Below are 20,626 nucleotides of genomic sequence, written 5' to 3'. Positions count from 1 at the left end.
GGGAGCGCAGAGTCTTAACCACTGGACCATGAGGGAAGTCCCAGTTTATGGTATTTAAAAATGGCAGCCTGAACAGACTAATACACCCCACAAGCTCCATATTACCTGGTTTCTGCTTGCTTCTCGGACCTCCTACTCTTCTCTTTGCTCACTCAGTTTTGGACACACTGTCTTCTTTGGATTCTTCAAACATGCTAAGCATACTCAGGCTTCAAGGCCTTGGCACTTAACTTGGTGTAAGTGGGTTGGCTTTGTGGGGAAGGGCTTATCCATGACACCCCAGAATTTATAAGCAATGTTATGTACATGTGCAGTTTTAGGGACAGGACCTGTAGCTTTTACCAGATTCTCAATCTCAACACCAAAACCCCTGCCCCCCAATCAATCAATCGCTCTGATCTCTCCCCCTCCCATCCACCTCCACACTGATGCTGCTTAACTATCAAACAGCCTTGCTGCCATCATCACGCCTTTGGTTTTCAAACCATAACTGTCTCCCCTCTCCGTAGAGGACCGTGTACAGTCTCCTCAGCAGCATATGAAACCTCTCACGTCCCAGCTTCAGCTTACCCGTCAAGCTGTATGTCCAGTTCTGCTGCTCTTTGCATGCAGCATGCACCTGTGCGCTTCTTTGCCTCTGCACCTGCAATCCCTTCTGCCCGGGATGCCCTCGCTCCCCACTTCTGCCCGGTGAACTTCCACTCATCCTACACGGCCCCATCTAGAAGGCAGTTCCTATGCTGGCCTCCTCACGCTTCCTCTGTGCTGCTGTGTGCTCAGTCTTGCCTCCACTGAACGGCCCCTGGAGGACAGGGGGTTGTTTCTGTTAAGTGTGTGTGTGTTATGAGAATGCGTCCCGTGGCGTGTGAGGGCAGGGACTCTGCCTCAGATACCCCCGGGACCCCAGAGTTGCATGATGGAATGAATTCTTCCTCGTCCTCAGGCCACTAAGAGCCCCACCTTCTCTACTGTTATTCTTTAAGGCAGCAAGACATAATTTTAACATTTATTGGTTTTCTCTGATTGCCTCTGGTCCAGTTTTGGAAGGGCTCTCTGGGTTCTTCTGGCCTTGTTTCTGGGCTGCTGCAGCTGCAGCTTTTAAGGCCCTTTTTTGCTTCTTCAGCTTTTGAGCCTCTTGGAAAACCTGGGGATGAGAGAGGGCAGGAAAAAACTGTAATGCTATGCAAAACCTCAGACTTCGAGCATCTGGGGTGGGAAGTGACTCCCCCAGATGGTCACCCTAGCCTTTCTCTATGGGCTTCGTGCCCTGGGAGCCACCTCAAAGCCTCGGGGCCAGCTCCACGCCTTGCTCAGAAACAGACAACCCCTCCCTTCTGCTCTCCCCACCACGGTCCTGGAGTGGGGCCAACCAAAGCAGCAGTCCCGACTCGTACCCGAATGCACAGAGCCTTCTTGGTCACCCAGCGGCGGTGGGCTTTTCGGCAGTACAGAGGGGGAAAGGTGTACTCAATCCCCAGCTCCCTGCATGTCTTCTCAAAGACAGCATAGTTGGTCTTGCGGAGGTTTCTGAGCATCTTTTTCCTCTGGTCAATGCTCATCAGCAGATAGCGCTTGTGGGCTTTGTCCTGTACGAGAGTTGGTATTACTTTGAGTATTATGTAAATAAGTGGTGTGCCACTTCACAGTAACAAAGGATGGTCATTTTACCCTGGCAATGAAACTTCCCCACAATCTTAGGCAAATATTAGTGCAACTCTGACGTAGGTAGTGTTACTGTTTATTCCCATTTTACAGATGGGAAAATAAAGGCTCAAAGATGTTAACTGATTCATTAAAGGTTCTAGAACTGCTGGGTCGGGACCTTGTGTTAGGTCAGGTCTTGAATCCAGGTCTAGTGGTCTGACTCCACATCTCATGCTCTTTCCCCTGTACCACCCACTCAGCCTCTGCACAGCTCAGCAAACTATCAGGTGGGGTGGAGAGGAGGAAAGGCTTAGGAAAACCCCTGCCCTCAGCCAGGCACTGCTCCCTCAGTGGGGCTGGCATTCCATACTCCAACTCTGATCTCCAAGGAACAGCTCAACTAGCTTCAGGGAACACTGAGGTGCTAGGTGTGGAGCTGGGCCAGTCTGTGTTCACAACTGTGTGTTTATTAAAAATACCAGCAATTGCCTAATTATAGCAGCTCTGCGTCTGACACTGTGCTGAGATCCAGCAGAATGGTTAGGAATGTGGGCCCTGGAGCAAGATCACCAAGTTTCAAGTCCTAGCACATCATTTCCTAGTGGTGTGCCTGTGCCTGGAGGGATAACTTAATTACGCCAGCCTAGCTCATTCTTCTGTACAATGGGATACAAAGACAAGTAAAAGGGTTAAATGAACTGATGCATGTATTTAGCATGAGGCCTAAATACTTTATATGCGTCATGTTGGCTGCCATTACTTCATACAGTCCTTGCAATCCTGTCGGTGGGTACTATTATGATCCCCATTTGACAGGAGAATTGAGGCTTGGACATGTAACTTCCCCAGGGCCACATAGCCAGTTAAGTGGCAGTGGCAGAGCTGGGATTTGAACTTGGGGCAATCTGACTCCATGCACGCATTCAACTATTTATCGAGCGCCCACTGTGTGCCACACGCTGTGCCCTTGCTCTGAAGTTTGTATTCTTGACCATTAGTGATGCTCAGCACTGTCCTGTAAGGCTCCCATTTCACCCGTGGAGGTGGAAGGGAAGTGTGTTTCCCACCGCAGCTGAGGGGTGGGTGCTCTGCTGCTCTAGCCACCTGGCTTCTCAAGCTGTTTCTCTGGACCCAGAGCCCATCAGTGCTCAGGCTCCTCTCCCCCAGCTAGCTGTGAGTGAGGCCCAAGGGTTACCTTTCGATGTTTCTGCATGTGTTCTTCATAACTGCGGATCTTGACAGTCAAGGCAACAACTGAAACCACAAACCACAGAGGATGAGAGCCGGGCACAGAGGAAGGAAGAGCCAGACCTTGGTTATGTTTTAAGACCTCAAGGAAGGGCTTCCCTGGTGGCACAGTGGTTGAGAATCCGCCTGCCAAGGCAGGGGACACGGGTTCGAGCCCTGGTCCGAGAAGATCCCACATGCCGTGGACCAACTAAGCCCGAGCGCCACAACTACTGAGCCTGTGTGCCACAACTACTGAAGCCCGCATGCCTAGAGCCCGTGCTCTGCAACAGAGGGAAGCCACCACAATCAGAAGCCCGCACACCGCAACGAAGAGTAGCCCCCGCTCACCACAACCAGAGAAAAGCCCATGCGCAGCAACGAAGACCCAACACAGCCAAGAATAAAATAAATAAAATAAAATAAATTAATTAAAAAAAAAGAAGACCTCAAGGAATAACAATCACCAAAGCTCTTGTACACCTCTCTATCACTCCCAGAGCACTCTGAACTTCAAGATCTCAAAAGACTTTGGATTATCTTTCCTTCAGAAAGCAAAGCATAAGGAAGGGAAGTTCCTCAATCTTATGAAGGTATCATCCCCAAACCCCAAATCCCAAATTAGCATTCTTAATGGTAAAACTTTAGAGCATTCCCGTTAAATTCAGGAATTAGTCTGGGATGGCTGCTATCATGGTTTATGATTCAATACTGCCGTGGAGGTCCTCACCAATGCAGTAATTTAAGATCCCAAAACTGTCAAGGGTCTCCTCCTTGCCTCTTCCCTTCCAGCTGCCATCCTTATCTCTGTGTTTTCATTAATGAGTTTTCAGAATTATCAGCTCCCACTCATCTCCTAAAGCCCCAGAATATCCTTTCCTCAGCTATCCTCTTGCTTAACTCAAACCTATATTGCAAAGGCAAAAGCAGAAGGTGGCCCCAAGGAGAGGCTGTCACTACAGCAGGCCCTTACTGTACATACACTGAGCTCTGGGAGCACTGCAGAGAGTGCAGCGGGAACGCTGGCCCTGACCCCATGCCCTTTCACACCACCTCAGCTGCACAGTGGAGAGAGAGACAAGCTTTGGTTCCTGAGGAGCTTGGCCTGAGCTCATACAGAGGTATGAGGCAGGACCTGGGCGCTGACTACAGCATCACAGATAGAGTCCAGCTTTCACTGTCCTTGGTCCTTCCCGCCTCTCCCTTTACCAAGCCACATCTAATACCAGCGTATCTGCAGGTGAGGGGCCTGGATCAAGTACCAGCTAGCAGACTCCCCTGCACCCCGACTCCCCCAGGGCCCCCCGACCAACTTCGAGCCTCCAGGGAGCCGGTGTCCTTAGGGTTTTCTACGACCTTGTTCATCAACTGCTGTTTCTTGACTTTTAGCTTCTCTTTCTGTTGAAGACAGAGACCGAGAATCTGTGAGGTCTGCCACCCTGTAAGAACTAGCCCTCATACCTCCAGGGCCACGGCCACAGTCATAGCAACTAGGCCATAAGGCTCAGGGCGTGACTTTACTCTGCTCATCAGGGTATGGCCTCTGGCCAACCACATGGCTGTTCACATCTAGGTGAGCCCAAGGCCAATGCCACTGACAGAAGAATGTTGGATGAATGTCCCCAAACCGTGCCCACTCATTCAGGCATTAGATCTTTATCGAGTACCTACTGTTTGTCAGGTGCTAAGGGCACAATGGGAAACAAGACTGTCCTGGCCTTGGAGGTGCTCAGTCTGGGGGTACTGACAGTGGATATAGAATGAGAGTGGGATAAGTGCTGTGACTTGAGAAGCATGGGCTGGGAGGTGTTACCAGGGTAGGAGGGAATCTCAGAGGAGAGGACTGAGAGAGGCCAAGTCTTGGCAAAGGCCACTCACCTGGTTGGCCATTTCCAAAGATAAGAGTTTTTTCACGACATCATCAACCCTGTGGAAAAACCACAGCAATGAGAGACAGGCGTAAGGGGGGTGGTGGGTGGGAAGAAGGAAGGGGAGCAATGCTGTTTTCATTTTAGTTTGAAAACCAAGGATGAGTGAAAATTTCTTTTACAACATGAGTCTCTCTGGAAGTGGGGTGCCATTTCTCAGGGATTCAAAGTCAGCACGGATCTGATCTGCTGGGCTGAGAACATGGAATGATGTGGTAACTACAGAAAATTGGGGCTGTCAGCTCAAGTGTTTCAGGCTTGTCACAGGGAGAGCAAAAAGAGGATTTCCATTTTAGCTGGAATATGGTTCAATCTGTCTTGAGACACTTCAATTCTACAATCATTGTTTCTTCCTCATGTCACACTGCACACTGGGAGGGACTGGAGGGACTGCCCAGCTCCCGCTGCACAGGACAGGGGCTGAGCAGAGGATCCTGGTTTTGGTATCTTTCAGCCCTGGATTCAAACTCCAGCTCTGCCCCTTAGGAGCTGTATGACACTGGGCAGTCTGATAGTCTACAAAATGGGGACACTATTTCTTCCCTCACAGGATCAAGAGATGAAAGATTTCTACAAACACCTGTGAGGCATGGTATCTCCTTGGTACCTCATGGTAGAGGGTCTTTACCCAGAGCACAAAAACGGCAAGCAGGTGTGCCCCATCTGCCCACTCATCCTCACCGTGCCTGGGCTTCTATAGTTCTCTGCCCTGTTCCATAGTCAAGCTGCAGATACATCAGGCATCTACCTCGAAGCCCCCTCCTTGCCCATCCTCCCAGGGCCCCCTGCCTCATCAAAGAGATTTCTTCCTGCTTACTTCTCAATTCCAGGGATGTCCTGGTAGTCCGTGAGCAGCATAGAAGGGGGTGGGTCATCTTCATGGCTGGGCTGGACTGTCAAGTGGAGGGATGGAAAACACCCAGAGTCAACTCTCACTGCCCATCCTCCCGGACTTGGCTCTTCTCACCAACTTTGTCAGAGACATCCAGAGTCTCAAGCAAGGCACTGGGTAACCCCGGGCTCAGTTTCTCCTCTGCAAATCCTGTGGGCATCTGCCTTGATATTTCATGCTGGGAGTAGGTGGCCTTTCCCAAGACCCTGTACTGTGCCTGCACTTCTCACACACCTGTCTGGCTCTACAGTTATCAGACGTCCCGCTAGGATGGGTGCTCCTGTGGACCCACTGAGGTCGACTCCCTTTGAATCCCCCACGTCTGGTCTGCGGCCCAGCACAGAATAGACACCCAACTAATGCTCGCTGGCTGACTGCATGAATGAAATAAGGGGCTTGAGGAGGGACCCTGAACTTTAAGATGCCTGAATTGTAGACACCAAATAGAGATCACAGGAAACCCTCAGGCTTGGTGTGTGTTTGTAGGTGAAGGAGAGGCATGGGAGAGATCAATTTGTCTTCTCCAGTCAGCCCCTGCTCTGCCGCTATGCAAATAGTACTAATTAAATAACACTAAGATTTAGTAAGAGATCTGAACAGCTATGCAGACTGCCTGGGAATGGGAAACCAGGCCCTCCCCCTCGGAAGGGCGGATACGAAGCGCTATATCCCACCCTCCACCTCCCCTTCTCTTGCCCTTCATGCAGGCTCCAGGCCACGGCTTTGTCATAAAGTGGACGAGGGCTTCTTCGCAGGACCTCCGGCCCACCCCTGTCCCCCGCACCCCCCTCCCCCCCAGTGGCTCCACGTAGACACCTCTGTCCCCTTGGCCACCCCAAGCCTTCCAGGCAATCTAATCTCTCTTCCGCCCCAAATCCCACCCAAGAGCTCCTACCTGGTTTCTGGGTGGCATATCCGCGGGCGGCCCGGAGGATGAGACCTACACAAAAAAGGGGGGGCTGAGGACATTCTCCATCAACAGTCCAGCCTCGATTCTCGTCTACGGCCCTCGCGTTACCCTTCTTCCAAGGTCTTGGCCCCTCTGCGAGAATCACAGTCCCACTTCTTCCGCACCCCGAATACCCCATGTCTCTCCCACCGCGCCTTACTTCTTCCCCACCCACCACTCTTTCTCCTGCCGCTACACTCCGCCCCCCTCCCCCCTAACCTCTTCCCGCGTATCCTCTATCTCCTCCGAACCCCATTTCCCTACTTCCGCTGTCCGGCTTCTCAGCTCCTCACCTCCAGGACGTGAGGGAAGGTCCCGCTGGACGGAGAGAAGCTTGGCGCACCCTCCGCCCGGCAGCCCGAGGACTGGGGCCTGGGTCACTGCCTGGGTCCGAATCGAACTCAGCGCCCTCCACGCCGCCCTCAGCATGGTGGCTTCTGACCCCCGAGGGACCCGCCCCACGGCCGCCGTCGCCTTCGCGATACGGACTTGGTTATAGGGCGCCGCCATGTTGGCTCAGGCTCGACCAATCGAGTGCAGTTGCGAGACCGGATGAGCAGATGAGGACCGAGATGATGGATTGGCAGGCCGGACTCAGTGATGACGCGAAGTTGGGTCGAGGGGAGACGTCTGGTTAGCTGTAGCGCGAGGTTCAGGGAGCTTAGTCGTTGCCTGACGTCGTTAGTGGCGTGCGGTGCTGTATAAACTCTAAGATGCTACGTTTTCTTGAGCATGTCTCCCGCCCTTAATCCTACTCCATGTTCCTGACCTTGGGCCCCGATTATCTTGGGGGCTTCCCTGGGGCCTGTCGTGTCTTCTTCCCCCAACCTAGTATTTCCACCCCCTCTCCCTCCAGAGTGCAGGATGGACCCCTGTAAGAACTAGTAGGTTTCAGCCTCTTCTCTGGCAGTGTTGCAGCGTGGTGATTAAGGTCGCTGATTTTGGACAGCCCTGGGCTGGAATCCTAGCTCAGCCGTTTACTGGCTGTGTGATTCTGTGTGCAAGTCACTCAACCTTTCTGGGCCACATTATGCTTACTCAACCATGAAATGGGAGTGGTAATAACAGTATCTATCTTTTAGGTTGTTAGAGGATTAACTGAGGCAGTTGTGTGCAAAGCACCCGGAATATAATAAGTATTCAAGAAATACTAGTTTTGATATTTGTGAAATGAGGGGTGTAAGGACAAATGCCAATTAAAAGTAGGAAAAATAAATCAATTTTCCCTGGTGCAAAAAAGGGAAAGACTCTTCTTCCCCTTGCTTTTCTTAGAGTATTTACTTTAGAATACCTGTAACTGTGAGTTCTTTCTCTGCCCTTTTGAGATGTATGTAGATCTTTTTAAAAGCTAAAAAAGCCTCTTGCCAGTTTTACAACCCAGGAATGTGTCTCTCAAGGACCTGGGAGCCGGCTCTTTGAAATATAATCATTAAGAAAGATAGAGCCCCTGTCTCCCAGTTTCTGCTGGAGGGTAGGAGCCTAACTTCTGGGCACCAGCTGGTGCCCTAGCTGGTGCCCAACTCCAATTTGCAAACCTCCCTCCTCTCATAAAGATATGAGAAATTTATTTTTCCTTTGGTTAATGGCAATTAGCAAACCCAGGTGGCTACCCCATTTCCCAGCTGAATTTAGGATGACCCCTGTGTGACAAATAGTGCTGTCAAGTCCTCTTGCTTGAGGACTAGTGATTATCTTGAGAAAATGTATGCAATGACTTGTATCCGCTTGGCTGTGTAAACAGATACAGTTCATCTTTGCAAACTCTTGAGCTGATTGCCTGTGACATTCTGGTTTAATTCTCATCCAATTAAAAAAAAGTTTTCTTCCTCTTCTACCCTTGTGGAGAGGTTTTCTAGTTTGGCAGGAGATTTTTTTTTTTTTTTTTTTTTTGCGGTACGCGGGCCTCTCACTGTTGTGGCCTCTCCCGTTGCGGAGCGCAGGCTCAGCGGCCATGGCTCACGGGCCCAGCCGCTGCGCGGCATGTGGGATCTTCCCGGACCGGGGCACGAACCCGTATCCCCTGCATCGGCAGGCGGAGTCTCAACCACTGCGCCACCAGGGAAGCCCGAGATTTTGTTTTCAATTACATTTCTGCAACAGGGGTTACTCTTTTCTGAGTTCTGTTCCCCATGTCCCACAGTTCTCTGTGACTCCCTCGGTAACCCTGGCCACCGTGCCCTCATGGTCATTTCTCAAGTCTCCATCACTAGAATGGGAACTCTTTTTTTTTTTCTGACCTCGCCGTGCAGCATGCGGGATCTTAGTTCCCCCACCAGGGATCGAACCTATGCCCCCTGCAGTGGAAGCGCGGTGTCCCAACCACTGGACCGCCAGGGAAGTCCCTAGAATGGGAACTCTTTGAGGATGGACTGAACCTAGTCATTTTGGAACCCCCGCTGCCAGCACAGGGCCTAGATGCTAGGTGAGGGCTGGCTGAATGAAGGAATTAAGGAAAGAAGAAATAAATGAATGATTCTAAGTAGTAACTCCACCCCCTCCACCGTCCCCGATTTCTAGGGCTCTGAAAAGAAAAAGAACAGAGATTCAGGCACACTCAAGAGTTTCTCAAAACCAAGCCAAACCAAATCAGACCATAAACCAGTTTAAGAGACTGAAATTATAGGAAACCAGTACAAAAAGCTAGTGGGCAGGGCTTGAAAAAGCATTCTCTGGCCTTTGAAGTGGGAGACCCAGCCCATGGAAATTGGGGGGATGGGGGAGGGATGCTAGGGCCCAGAGATAGGGGGACACTGGGAGACTTGCTGCCTTTCCTGGGGCAGGGGGTTTTTTAGTGAAGGGCTTACTGACCTCCTGTTCTCTGGATAGCCCAGGCTTATCAAGAAGCAGACCCAGGTGGGGAGTTCTAGGAAGCCCTAGAAGCCCCCGAGACCCTCCACCCCACTGACCCGGAGCCCCTGCAGGAGAGGGAAGTCAAACAGTGGCTCAAAGATACAGTCATCCTCCGGGTTTGGGACTAGGGGCTCTGGGGTCCCTAGGGGGCTGGTCTGGAACCAGAGGTTCTCATAGGACTTGGGGCTGGGGGTGAGGCCCCCCAAGAGGGGCTGAGTGGAGTCACAGCGGAGGTAGTGCCCAGGCCCTGGGCCTGTGGGGCTGCCCAGCACCTGCACGTAAAGGACCTGGTCACTGGTGCCAGACTGGGGCTGGGGCTGGGTACAAGGTACTCTTGGGTCCCCCTGGAGCACATAGGCCTGGACCAGGCTGGGGAGGCCACAGGTCCCTGAGCTGTCATTGGACTCCCAGGGTCCTGGCTTCTTCTCTTCCTCCTCCAGCACCGTGATCTTGGTGATGGGTGGCATGCTGGAGTCCCGAAGGCTGGGCAGCTGGAAGGTATCCTGGACATAAAGATGTGGGGTGAGGGCCTGGTTCATTTCAGATATCTGCCCCAGCCACTTCCTGCCGCTCTTTGCTGTAACTCAAAGTGTTACTCAAAGGATGCAAAGCATCTCATATGTTCTTGACACGTGTTATGTGCTGTTCAGACTTAGCCTGGTGAATCTCCCCAACGCTTCTGTGTGGGATTAGTCCCATTTCACAGTGAGGTGACTGAGGTTTTGAATGGGTAGAGCAGGGGTTCGCACTCAGGTCTGCTTTGCTCCAAAGAGGTGAAGTGACGGGAAGGCCTGAGTACTCATCTTCAGAGGGGTATCCCTTCACTTTGAGCCTGGGGTGGGAGCCTAACTCCCAGTCCCATTTCCCTCTCCCTCCAGTGTTCTCACCTCCGTTGTGATGGTAGGCACCCAGGAACCCAGGCTGCTGTGGGCTGGGTCTGGAACACTTGGCCAGAGGGGATTCTTCCTGCTAGAGAAGGGGGCAGGTGAAGGCTGCCAGGTCAGGCATGCCCTCCCATCTGTCCATCCTTTCTCCCACCTACTCCCAGAAGCTGAAGGGACGACTCCTTCATGTAGAGAGGAGAAGGTGGAGGGCCTGACCTCCAGACCTGGGTCCTGAGGCCTGGCAAGGCTGAGAGGAGCCTAGACTGGCTCACTCAGGCCTGCACTTCCCTGTAGGCAGGGTTAGTTGGGTGTCAGGTCTCTCAGAAGGACTCACCTGGGTCTGCAGCAGAGCTGGGCAGCCCCACAGAGGCAGATGAGCAAGACCAAGAGGCTGAAGAGGCCCAGGAGGAAGTGCAGCTCAGACTCCTCTAGAGTGAGGGGAAAGCCAGAAGAGGCAAGAGTGCACGTAGGTAAGGCTGGGTCTCCTCCTTCAGACTGCGATCCAAGGGCTGGGCTGGGTGGGTGTCCTGCCTCAGACTGGGATCCAAGGGCAGGGCTGGGTATCCTCCCTCAAATCAGGGGATCCATGCAAGGCTGATCTACTTGCAAAATGGAGATCCTTTGGGTGAGGCACCCTCCCAACAGCCTTGTCCTGCCAGCCCCCTTCTCCCGTTACCTAGGGCCAAGGTCATCAGGGTGAGGCTTGTACTGTTGGTGGCCCACGCCTGGCTGGCAGCCATGAGGTGGACATGGTACAAGCTGGAGGGCTCCAGGCCACGGAGGACAAAGCTATGGGAGGAGGCGTTCAGGACAGTGGCTGTGGGAGGAGAGGAGAATGGTGAGTCTGGGTTGGCTGCTGAGCCTCTCCAAGCCTTCTGAACCCGCCCTCCCTGGCCTTCTGGGGCTGTGGGGCACTGAGGATAGACTCACAGAAGGACCGGTCCTGAGCGTTGGTCCAGAAGATAGTGTAGTGCGTAAGGGGGCTCTTCCCCAGCTCAGGGGCCTCGGGTACCCACTCCAACTGGGCCCAAGTCTTGCCAATGTGCCTTAGATGCAGCTCTGGGCCATGGGAGGGGGCTGCCAGAAGAGAGAGGTACAGGGGCTGACAGGGAGCAGGGCGGCGGGGAGAGCCCAGTTGGACTTCTTGTGGCTCCGCAGACCCAAGAACTGGGACACTTTGTGGGGGTGGGTGATAGAAGAGAGTCCAGGGGGACTCATGTCCAAGCCTCATTATCCCAGGAACTTTCCCTGAATCCCACCGACTGCTAATAACTGGTTGAGCTGGGATTTGAACGTGCTTCTCTTTGACTCCAAAGCCTCGTACCTGATTTCTGCCAGGCCTGATTTTGTCTGTTTCATTATTTGACTTTTGCCACTGACTCTCTAAGTTTATGCCAGGTCCTCAGTTTAATTTCTATCACACGTGACACCTGCTCAGTTTTTGCCAGACTTGCTCCCTGAATTCTGCCGTTCTCACTGCCCAATTTCTCTTACCCCACCACCTGACTTCTTTCCAGCTGCAGGGGTCCAGTGTAAGCCAGAGGTAATCTTAGGATTGGGAGAGACCCTCTTCTGGGCCAGAGGTAGGGGAGGAAGAAAATGTTCCCTCGTATTCCTGATTTTGGGGGCCTAGACAGGCCTTGAGAGAGAGGAGGGGATTCTGAGAAAAGGCTTGGTGGCTGACGAACCCATCTCTTGGGAGTAAGCATAGATGTGCTGGGAGGGTCCTTTGGTGTCCTGGTACAGGGGAGTCACAGTGATCTCGTAGAGCTGAAAGGGCCTGATATTCTCTGTAGAGAGAAAATAGGGTCGACACCCTGGTTAGGGGCTAACCTCTGATGATGGTTGGGGGCTAACCTCAGACTTCAGGGATAACCTGGGCCTCATTCTGCAGGGCTGGCCTCTGCGGTCTCTTCTTCAGACCATTTGGTGTGGGTAAGGGGCAAAGAGTGGAAGAGAGAGCTAGGAAGGTGGCAGAGTCAGGGCTGGAAACAGAGGATCCAGTTAGACTGCAGGAGGGACTTCCTGATTCTGAGGATGTGAGATGAGAACAGTGAAAGAACAGGAAAGACTGGGGAATCTGCTTCTTTAGGGTGGTTCAGCTCGCCCCTTGCCTACTGTCAGGCAGGTAAAATGTTCCCCCCTCTCCTGGGCCCTGCCCACTTGCCCAGACCCCCAGGCCTGCCTCACCCTGCAGCAGGGTCCCTGCAATGCTTCCATTATGCTCCATCCTCCAGGTCTTAGGGCTGCTGCTGGGGCTGGGGGGACCGAGGCCCCACTCAATGACATAGCCCCGAGGCTGAGGGCTGGGGGGCTCCCAGCCCACCCAGAGGCTGTGAGGGTCTCGAGCCATGGTGTGGAGTCTGCCCAGGGGTGGGCCTGGAGACAGAGTAGGAGACGATGACATGAAGATGAAAAGAATGCAGGCCCTGGAGCCAGATGCCTGGGTTCAATCTGGCCTTTGCTACTTACAAGCTGGGTGACCTTGGGTAAGTCAACATCTGAGCCTCAGTTTCCTCATCTGTAAGGTGGAAACGATGATAAAAGTTTCTACCTCGTAGGGTCATGGTGCAGATTAAATGAGGTGGTACATGAAACAGGCCTGGCATGGAGTAGTGCTTGGTGATGATGAAAGCTAACCCTGTGTGGTTCTCGGTATGTATTAATTCACGGAGTCTGCTGACAGACCCATTGTGGGGCACAACTACGGTCCCCAACTTAGCAATGAGAAAACTGGGACAGGGAGGTTAAGTAACTTGCCTAGGGTCACATGGCTGGGAAATGGGAATATTAGCTATTGTTATTGTGAGTCTCACTTCATGAGGACCCATGTTCAGGGGCACCTGGGGTTGGTAGTGGCTGATCCCCTGAGAATGAGCAGTTAACTCAGCGACTGTGTTCTAGCTGGAAAAGCTTAGGGCTTTCTTTCCCATTTCCTTGGCAGAATAGACTGTGTGTGTGTAGGCACCACCACCGGCTTAACCTGGTTCTGGCTAATGATAATAATAATAGCTAACACACATGGAGCAGTTACTTTGTGCCAGGCACATGTCTTAATGCATAACCTTCACAGCGATGCTTTGAGTGAGACACTGTATCGTCCCCATTTGCTAGATGAGTAAACTGAGGCCAGGGAGGGTAAGTAACTTGCCCAGATCACATTGCTAGCAAGTGACAGGGCTAGATTTGAACCCAGGCAGTCTAGCCTCCGAATTTACATGCTTAACCATCATGCTCTACTAGCTGCTGGCCCCCTTTACCTCCGCTCTCCAAGAAGACCACTGGGGTAGGATGAGAGGTCCCAGCTGTGTTGTAGGCCTCAAGGGTCACCTCCCGGGCTTCTGAAGGCAGTTGGAAGGTACAGTTTAGCTCCGTGGTGTTGCAGAGCATTGGGTCTGCCCCAGCCTGGTCCGAGGGTCTCCAGGAGACCAGGTACCCTTGGATCTGCCCACTGTCTTCCTCCAGGGGCACTGGCTGCAGTGGGCATAGGGGGAAAACGATAAGGGGATGCCCAGCTCATCTGGAGTGGGGGAGAGCTTCTAGATGGGGTGGCCATGTCCCAAGAATTGAGCCCCCCCAGGCTGGGAGCCAGCCCTCCTCCCTCTCTCCCTTCTTCCCTCTGTGCTGGGTCCTAGGAGGGAGGGAAGGAAAAAGCAAGTCGGTGTATGGAGCAGGCACCAAACTAGATGAGTCCTCCACTGTAGTCTCTCCGGAAGGGCACTACCCAGCTTCCTAGGCACATGCAAAGTGCATGCAAATCACCTACAAATGCATCCAAGCCTCCCAGACCTGTTGGAGTCCTGAGCCCCAGCTTGCAGGGGTCTGTTTGGATTGAAAGAGGTGGAGGGATGGCCTTCAGAGGGGGTTACCTGCCAGAGCAGCTGCACGTCCACCGTCCTGGGGTCCAGCTGCCTCTGCCGCCACCATGTGTCCAGTCTGACAATGGGGGCTGTGGATGGAGCAGGAAGAGAGGGTCAGGGAGGGCCCTGGAGGCCAGACTGGGTCCTGATGGCTGCTCCCAGCCTGTCACCACCCACTTACCCCGTTGTGTGGTGGTCAGCTCCAGGCTGGGGCTCCAGTTGCTCCAGTGGCCAGGCAGGCGCCAGCGGGTGCAGCGCATCTGCAGGGCGTAGGCTGTGGATGGGAGGAGCCCGCATAGCTCATACTGGAGGGTCCTGGAGGGCAGGGCGCCCACCTGGTGGGGAGGTGTGGCTCTGAGCCTGGATCTCTGTTGCCTTTTGGTGCCAGCTCAACTTACCCTGCCCTCAGCCAGCCCCACCCCAGTCTCCTGAGGTTGTCCTCTGCCTCACCAGGTCCCAGCTGGCTTCTCCAAGCCGAGGCTGGTGGCGCAGCTCACACTTCTGATCTATGTGTAGGCTTGGCTTCCAGGTCTCCCAGCGCAACCTCAGGCAGCCTGGCTGGGGCGGGGCCACCTCAGGGCTGGGCCCCAGGGCCCACAGTGTGGGGGGCTCCAGTTTCACTGCAAAGAGAGGGGTCGTCAGACCCTTTCTCTGATCAGTCCTATCGGGCTGTATCCTAGCTTCCACTTGTCTCCCTGTCTGTGGTTCCATTTCTTCTCTGGGTCTCCATTTGTGGGATCTCTGTGTCTTTCTGTTTCTCTCTGTGTCTCTTCATCTCTGTGTCATCCTGTTTCTGCAGGTCTGTCTCTGTACATGTGTCTGTTTCTCTCTCTGTTTCATACTCTTGCCCCAGGGCCTTTGCACTGGTTGTTCTCTCTGCCTGGAGCACTTACCTTCTGGATATCCAGTGGCTTGCTCCCTCATTTCCTCCAAGGATCTTCTCAAATGTCACCTTCTCAGTGAGGCCTTCCCTGACCACCTTCCTGAAATAGCAATAGCCCCCTCTCCCCATCGCGTCCCCCTGCTCAGTTTCCTCATCGTGCTTGCCATTACCCGATATTCTATTTTGTTTATTTTGCCCACTAGAATGTGACATTTCAGGGGCAAGATTTTTGCCTTTTTGTTTACTGCCGTATCCCCAGCACCTAGAACAGCGCCTAGCGCAGAGTGGGCACTTCAAGAAATTTGCTGAAAGAACTAATGAGTGTATCTCTTTGCCTCTGTGTTTCTTCCACGTCCTTGTCTGGGTCTCCACAGCTCTGTCTAGGACTGCATCCACTTTGTTTTTCTCTGTCCTCTTCCTCTACCTCTAGGTCTTCCAGCGTCTCACTGTCTGTGGCTGGGTCTGTGTTTCCCTCCCCGTGCCTCTCTGTGTCCGCCCATGGTGGGGGCCGCTCCCCTCCCCCGCACTCAGTGTCACCCACCGACGTCCATGGGGACAAGGCACAGCTTCTGGGACACGCTGGTTCCCAGCGCGTTCTTGGCCTGCACCCAGATGGCCATATTCTGGTACAGCTGTAGGTGTTTGCGGGGGATGGAGCAGTGGCTCTGCCCGTCCTCAGGCACGCAGTCGGGGATGGAGTCCTCCTGGCTCTGGCAGTTGCCCCGGCTCCTGCCAACAGGCCAGGCTGGGGTGTCAAGCGGGCGAAGAAAGCGAGGATCCCTTCTCCCTCCCGTCCTTGGCTCTGGCTCCCCCACCCCTACGGTCCTACCCATGCTCTGTCCCAGGACCCAAAGGAATGGGGCCTGGCGTAGAGACCCCTACTCACTTGAAGCTCTTCAGGGTGAAGTTGGTGGACAGGTGGGTGTTGGGGCCTGGCTCCCACTGGCAGGTGAGGCTGTTGGTTGTGAGGTTCATGAGGCAGGACAGGTTGTGGGGTGTGGCGGGAGGGTCTGTGTATGGGGTGGGGAGAGTGAGGGCTTCAGGTAAGACCACTCAGAAAACTCCTACTGGGACCACTTGGCCTCGTTTCCTTGCCCTGGGTCATTCCCTTGTCTCCAGGGAGGGTGACCCCAGAGGGACAGCCCTGGGGGAAGCTAAGTTACAGGCACATACAGGGATAAGTACCACAGAGTCTCCAACCCTCTCAACTCTGCCCCCTTTGACAGTAACAGTGTAGCATTTGGTTTTCATCCTGGTTCCGCCATTCATTAGCAGTGTGATCTTGAAGTCACCTAACGGCTCTGTGCCTCAGTTTCCTCATCTGAAAAATGGGGGTAATGGTAATACACCTACCCCGTAGGGTTCTTGTGAGGGCTGAGTGACTTACTATGTATACAGTGCTCAGAGCAGTGCCTGGCATATAGTGAGTGCTCTGTAGTGTTAAGCTTTCACTATTGTTGATTCTTAAATGAGAACCTTGGTCTTTCTTTGTTTTTAGTTATGCATTGGCTTGGCACAAATCCATCCTTCTCAGTTTGAACCGAAGGCTGAGACTGGGGTAGGGGAGAAGCTGGGAGCAAGCCCAGCTCATAGAGAATATCCTCCCTGGAGACACCCTCCTATGGCTGGGGGCTTGGGCTTACTCGGCAGCCATATGGAGTAGTGGTTACTATACTGGCTTTCGAGCCATACTGCCTGTTATAAATCTTGGCTGCATCCTTATTAGTTTGTGACCTTTAGCATGTCACTTACCCTCCCCGAGCCTCGGTTTCCTCATCTGCAAAACGGGGCTAAATAACACTACCCACTGGTAGGGAAGATGACATGATATTTTGCCTTTAAAGTGCTTATTGAGCAGGAGCTCAAGAAAGAATAGTTCTTATTAGTATTGGCAGGAGGGCATTGGAGGCAGAGTGGAGTGGGTGGATGGCTGCAGGGACTCACAGCCTGCCTGTAGCTCAGCCTGGTCCAGGATCTGCAGGCTGTTGCCCCAGTGCAGGCAGCAGGAGAGAAGGGCCCGAGAGCGGTTGAGGTGGGGCAAGGTGATGGTGGACTGCAGGGTCCCATTCGGCAGGTACTGTTGCCTCTCCCCGGGCTGAAGCTCTGCTTCCAACTTCCATACAATGTGCGATTCCGAGTCCAGGTGGCTGCAGTTCTGGCTGATGATGCAGGAGGCTGTGATGGGATCCCCCAGGCGGACGATGGGGGCTGAGAGGCTGATGTGCCCGCACTGCTCCAGGCCTGGGGTGAAAGAGAAGGGGCCATAAGTGACTCCTCTGCCTGGCAGAGCCGGGCTCCTAGACTCAGTACCCCTAGACTTTGTGCCTTTGCCTTCATGCTTTACCTCCCCAGACGTGTCTCTGGAATGGGAAGGATGTGTATGGGGACTGTGAGAGGCTCTGGGGGTGAGATCAAGATAGCGGTGTGTGGGTAAATGTTTATCAGCTGGCTATACAGAGAGAAACAGATCCTGGTTTGTAGCCTGGGCTGCTTTCCCTGGTGTAAATATTCCCACCGTGGCTGATTTCAAGCTACCAGTGTGACATCACTGAATGTGAACCTGGGAAGAGATGGACACAATCAGCGCTTGCAAGCCAACCCCAGCACGCCACCAGATGGGAGATTAGTCCCCTCCCCAGCAGTGGTGAAACAATGGTTAGAATGATAGGAACCCCACAGCCACAGCAATCTTTTCAGATTTCAAATCTGATTGTTACCCCATCTTGATCATAGCACTTCAATGGCACGTTATTCCTCTGAAAGGCAGTATGGTGTGATGGATAAGAGCATGGATGTTGGAACTAGACTGCCTAGGTTTAGAGCCTGGTTCTATTGCTTATTAATTATGTGACCTTGATGTGTCACTGAGACTTTCTGTGCCTCAGTTTTCTCATCTGTAAAATGGGGATAAAAAAGTCCCTACCTTAGTTTTGCTGGAAGGATTAGTTGTGAGAACACGTGTAAGGCACTTAGAACAGTGCCTGGCATGTAAATATTTGCTGCCATGATTAGAATAAAGACTCAGATCCTTCTCACAGCCCTTGTGGCCTGGCCCCTGCCTAACCCTCCTGGTTCCAGCTCAGACCATCCTTTTCCAGCTCCCATCACTCTGGCCTTCTTGCTATTTCTTGAAAACGCCATGCTCCCTCCAATCTCCGGATCTTTGTACCTGCTGATCCTTTTGGAGGTGCTCCTTTTCTTCTCTCCCACCCCTCCTTCACCTGGTTAACATTTAGGCGTCTTGTGGGGAACCAGACCAGGTCCTGACCAACCAGACCAGGCCAAGCGCCTTGAACTTTCCCAAAGCTCTTATTATCCTTCATAATTATGTAGTCATGTGATTATTTGCTTGTTTGTCCCCCAAACTAGACCATGGGTTTTGTGAGGCCAGAGACCTTGGCTGTTTCACTCATTGCTGCATTCCCAGCACCTAGCACAGAGCAGGCCCTTGGTGGATACATATGGAATAAACGAGTAAGCACTGCACTTGCCCACGACGCCTTCTCTCCTCTCCCAGGTGTTCTTCAGCCCATTTTGCTGATGGGGATGCTGAGCCCTTAAGAGGAGGAGCAATTTGTTTCGGGTCACAGAGCAAGTTCTTGGAGGCTTCTACTACTCCACAGACTCAGAATTTCAGACTAGAAGGAAACTTGCCAACTGTTTACTTCAAAACTCCACCTGATACTGAGTCCTCCACAGCAGGGCTAGGATGGCCTGTTTTTGTATGGCCTGCCAGCTAAGAACATTTTTTATATGTCTAAAGGGTTGAAAACCAAACCAAACAAAAAACAAACAAGAACATGCAACAGAGACTGTATGTGGCCTGAAAAGCTGAACATTACATCAGACAAAGTTTGCCGACCCCTGCTGTACCTTGCCTTGCATACCCCCAGAGACGGGAGGCTCTCCACCTATCAAGATAGAGTTTCCATAGTCTGGAGAGCTCTGCCTGGGATTCTTTTTATTTTATTTTATTTATTTATTTTTTGGCCATGCCATGGGGCATGCGGGATCTTAGTTTCATGACGAGGGATCAGACCTGTGCCCCCTGCAGTGGAAGCGTAGAGTCCTAACCACTGGACCGCCAGGGAATTCCCTGGGATTCTGTATTTCAGGATTAAAGCTGCCTCCTTACGTCTTCCACCCTGATCCCTTTGCTGCCCATGAAGGCTACACAGGACTCAGGCGTTCCTTCTGACAACACGGCACAGATTTGCAGACAAGACCTGGGTCTACCCCACCTTCTCCGGGCTGGCCAGCCCAGGTCCTCTCACTTTTCCTCAGAGGTGGTGGTTTGCCTACAGAGGTCTATGCATGGGATCCTGGCTACCCCACATCTGTGGCCCAGTTGATTCTTTCGGGATTCTCCGGGAGTCCCAGGAGCACTGTGGCAGTGCTGGGAAATGCCTCCTTCCTCCACCCCCAGCATCTCTCCCTGTGCTCCCCTCTCCCCTTGGCACCCTCGCTCCTGGCCACACTCACTTCTGGGCAGCAGCAGGATGATCAGAGCAGCTCCCGCTAGGTTGCAGGCTCCCAGCCCCGCCATAGTGCCGGCTTGGTGCTTACCTGGAGGCAGAGGGGGATGGTTCAGGTCATGGGCTTTGCAGTCAGAGCTGAGCGTAATCCTTGCTCTGCCACAGTGTGGCTTCGGCCAGGTTACTTGATCTCTCTGAGCCTAGTGTCATTGCAAAACTGAGGTAACAACAGCCTATACTGCATAGGGTTTTGGGAGGAGGACCCAAAATGATACAACTCAGGGGCTTCATGCAGTGCCTGGCACATAGGAGACAACTCTGTAAGTGACAGCTGTTGTTATTATTCTATTTGCCTTCCAGGAGAGAGCAGGGAAAGGAGCCGCAGGGAACAGTATTCTTCTCCACTTCCGTTCTGTCTTAGCTGGGTTCCCCCCACAAAGCAGAGCCTGAGATGAAGGCTTGCATGCAGGGAGTTCATTTGGGGAAGATTCCAGGAACAGAGTGAGGGAGTGGGGAGAATGAAATGGGTAAGGAGGGAAAGCCAACACAAGGGTTCGTCATCAAGCCAGTCACATTTATGGACAACTGGGGCGCGATCCTGCTGGAACCTTCCAAGGAGCCATGTAGAACACGCCTCAAGAACTGTCCACCCAAGGGACAATTCATCCCTTGGCTGGCTGAGAGAATGGGAACATTTATTCACCAATTCCTGCCCCCCGTTGGTCAAGGGCTGTCCCTTGGGGTATTAATTCTCTGGCATGTCCATGTTGCACATGCATGAGTACCAGGCAGGTTCTCCTGGGTGAGCCATGCTCAAAGTCCTTTCCTCTGACGCTGGTGAACGTCAGAGACGCTCCCTGGCAGAAAGGGACACCTCCACAGAGTAGCTGAGGACAGGTTACACCTTGGGAAGCTGGCTGCCGCAGAGATGGCTAAAGGGAAGGTGGGCTGGAGGATACCCCCAGGTCTGGGCACAGACCTCTGGAGGCCTTCTGGGGCCAGGCATCCTGTGGTCATGGCGACAGTGCCCAGAT

At 53.0% G+C, this 20,626-nt stretch overlaps 2 protein-coding genes across 2 annotated transcripts; both read right to left on the bottom strand.

Moving 5' to 3' along the window:
* Window positions 1–994: 994 nt before the first annotated feature.
* Window positions 995–7,149, bottom strand: MRPS15 (mitochondrial ribosomal protein S15). Its single transcript, XM_007131097.4, has 8 exons — window positions 6,934–7,149; window positions 6,587–6,631; window positions 5,617–5,692; window positions 4,750–4,798; window positions 4,185–4,269; window positions 2,840–2,898; window positions 1,395–1,586; window positions 995–1,144 (listed from the first exon to the last, which is right to left on the bottom strand). The coding sequence occupies exons 1-8, from the start codon at window positions 7,067–7,069 to the stop codon at window positions 1,007–1,009; spliced, it is 780 nt and encodes a 259-aa protein (XP_007131159.3). The 5' UTR covers window positions 7,070–7,149; the 3' UTR covers window positions 995–1,006.
* Window positions 7,150–9,252: 2,103 nt separating this feature from the next.
* CSF3R (colony stimulating factor 3 receptor) lies at window positions 9,253–19,663 on the bottom strand. Its single transcript, XM_007115135.2, has 15 exons — window positions 19,600–19,663; window positions 17,062–17,358; window positions 16,004–16,127; window positions 15,659–15,846; window positions 14,685–14,854; window positions 14,416–14,569; window positions 14,244–14,323; window positions 13,635–13,848; window positions 12,565–12,753; window positions 12,063–12,164; window positions 11,305–11,451; window positions 11,051–11,191; window positions 10,709–10,802; window positions 10,378–10,459; window positions 9,253–9,993 (listed from the first exon to the last, which is right to left on the bottom strand). The coding sequence occupies exons 1-15, from the start codon at window positions 19,661–19,663 to the stop codon at window positions 9,514–9,516; spliced, it is 2,526 nt and encodes an 841-aa protein (XP_007115197.1). The 3' UTR covers window positions 9,253–9,513.
* Window positions 19,664–20,626: the final 963 nt, after the last annotated feature.

This window comes from Physeter macrocephalus, unplaced genomic scaffold (genome assembly GCF_002837175.3).
Source record: "Physeter macrocephalus isolate SW-GA unplaced genomic scaffold, ASM283717v5 random_1725, whole genome shotgun sequence".
NCBI lineage: Eukaryota > Metazoa > Chordata > Mammalia > Artiodactyla > Physeteridae > Physeter > Physeter macrocephalus.
The sequence above is the reverse complement of the archived record's forward strand: the minus strand, read 5'-3'. Positions and strand labels throughout refer to the sequence as shown.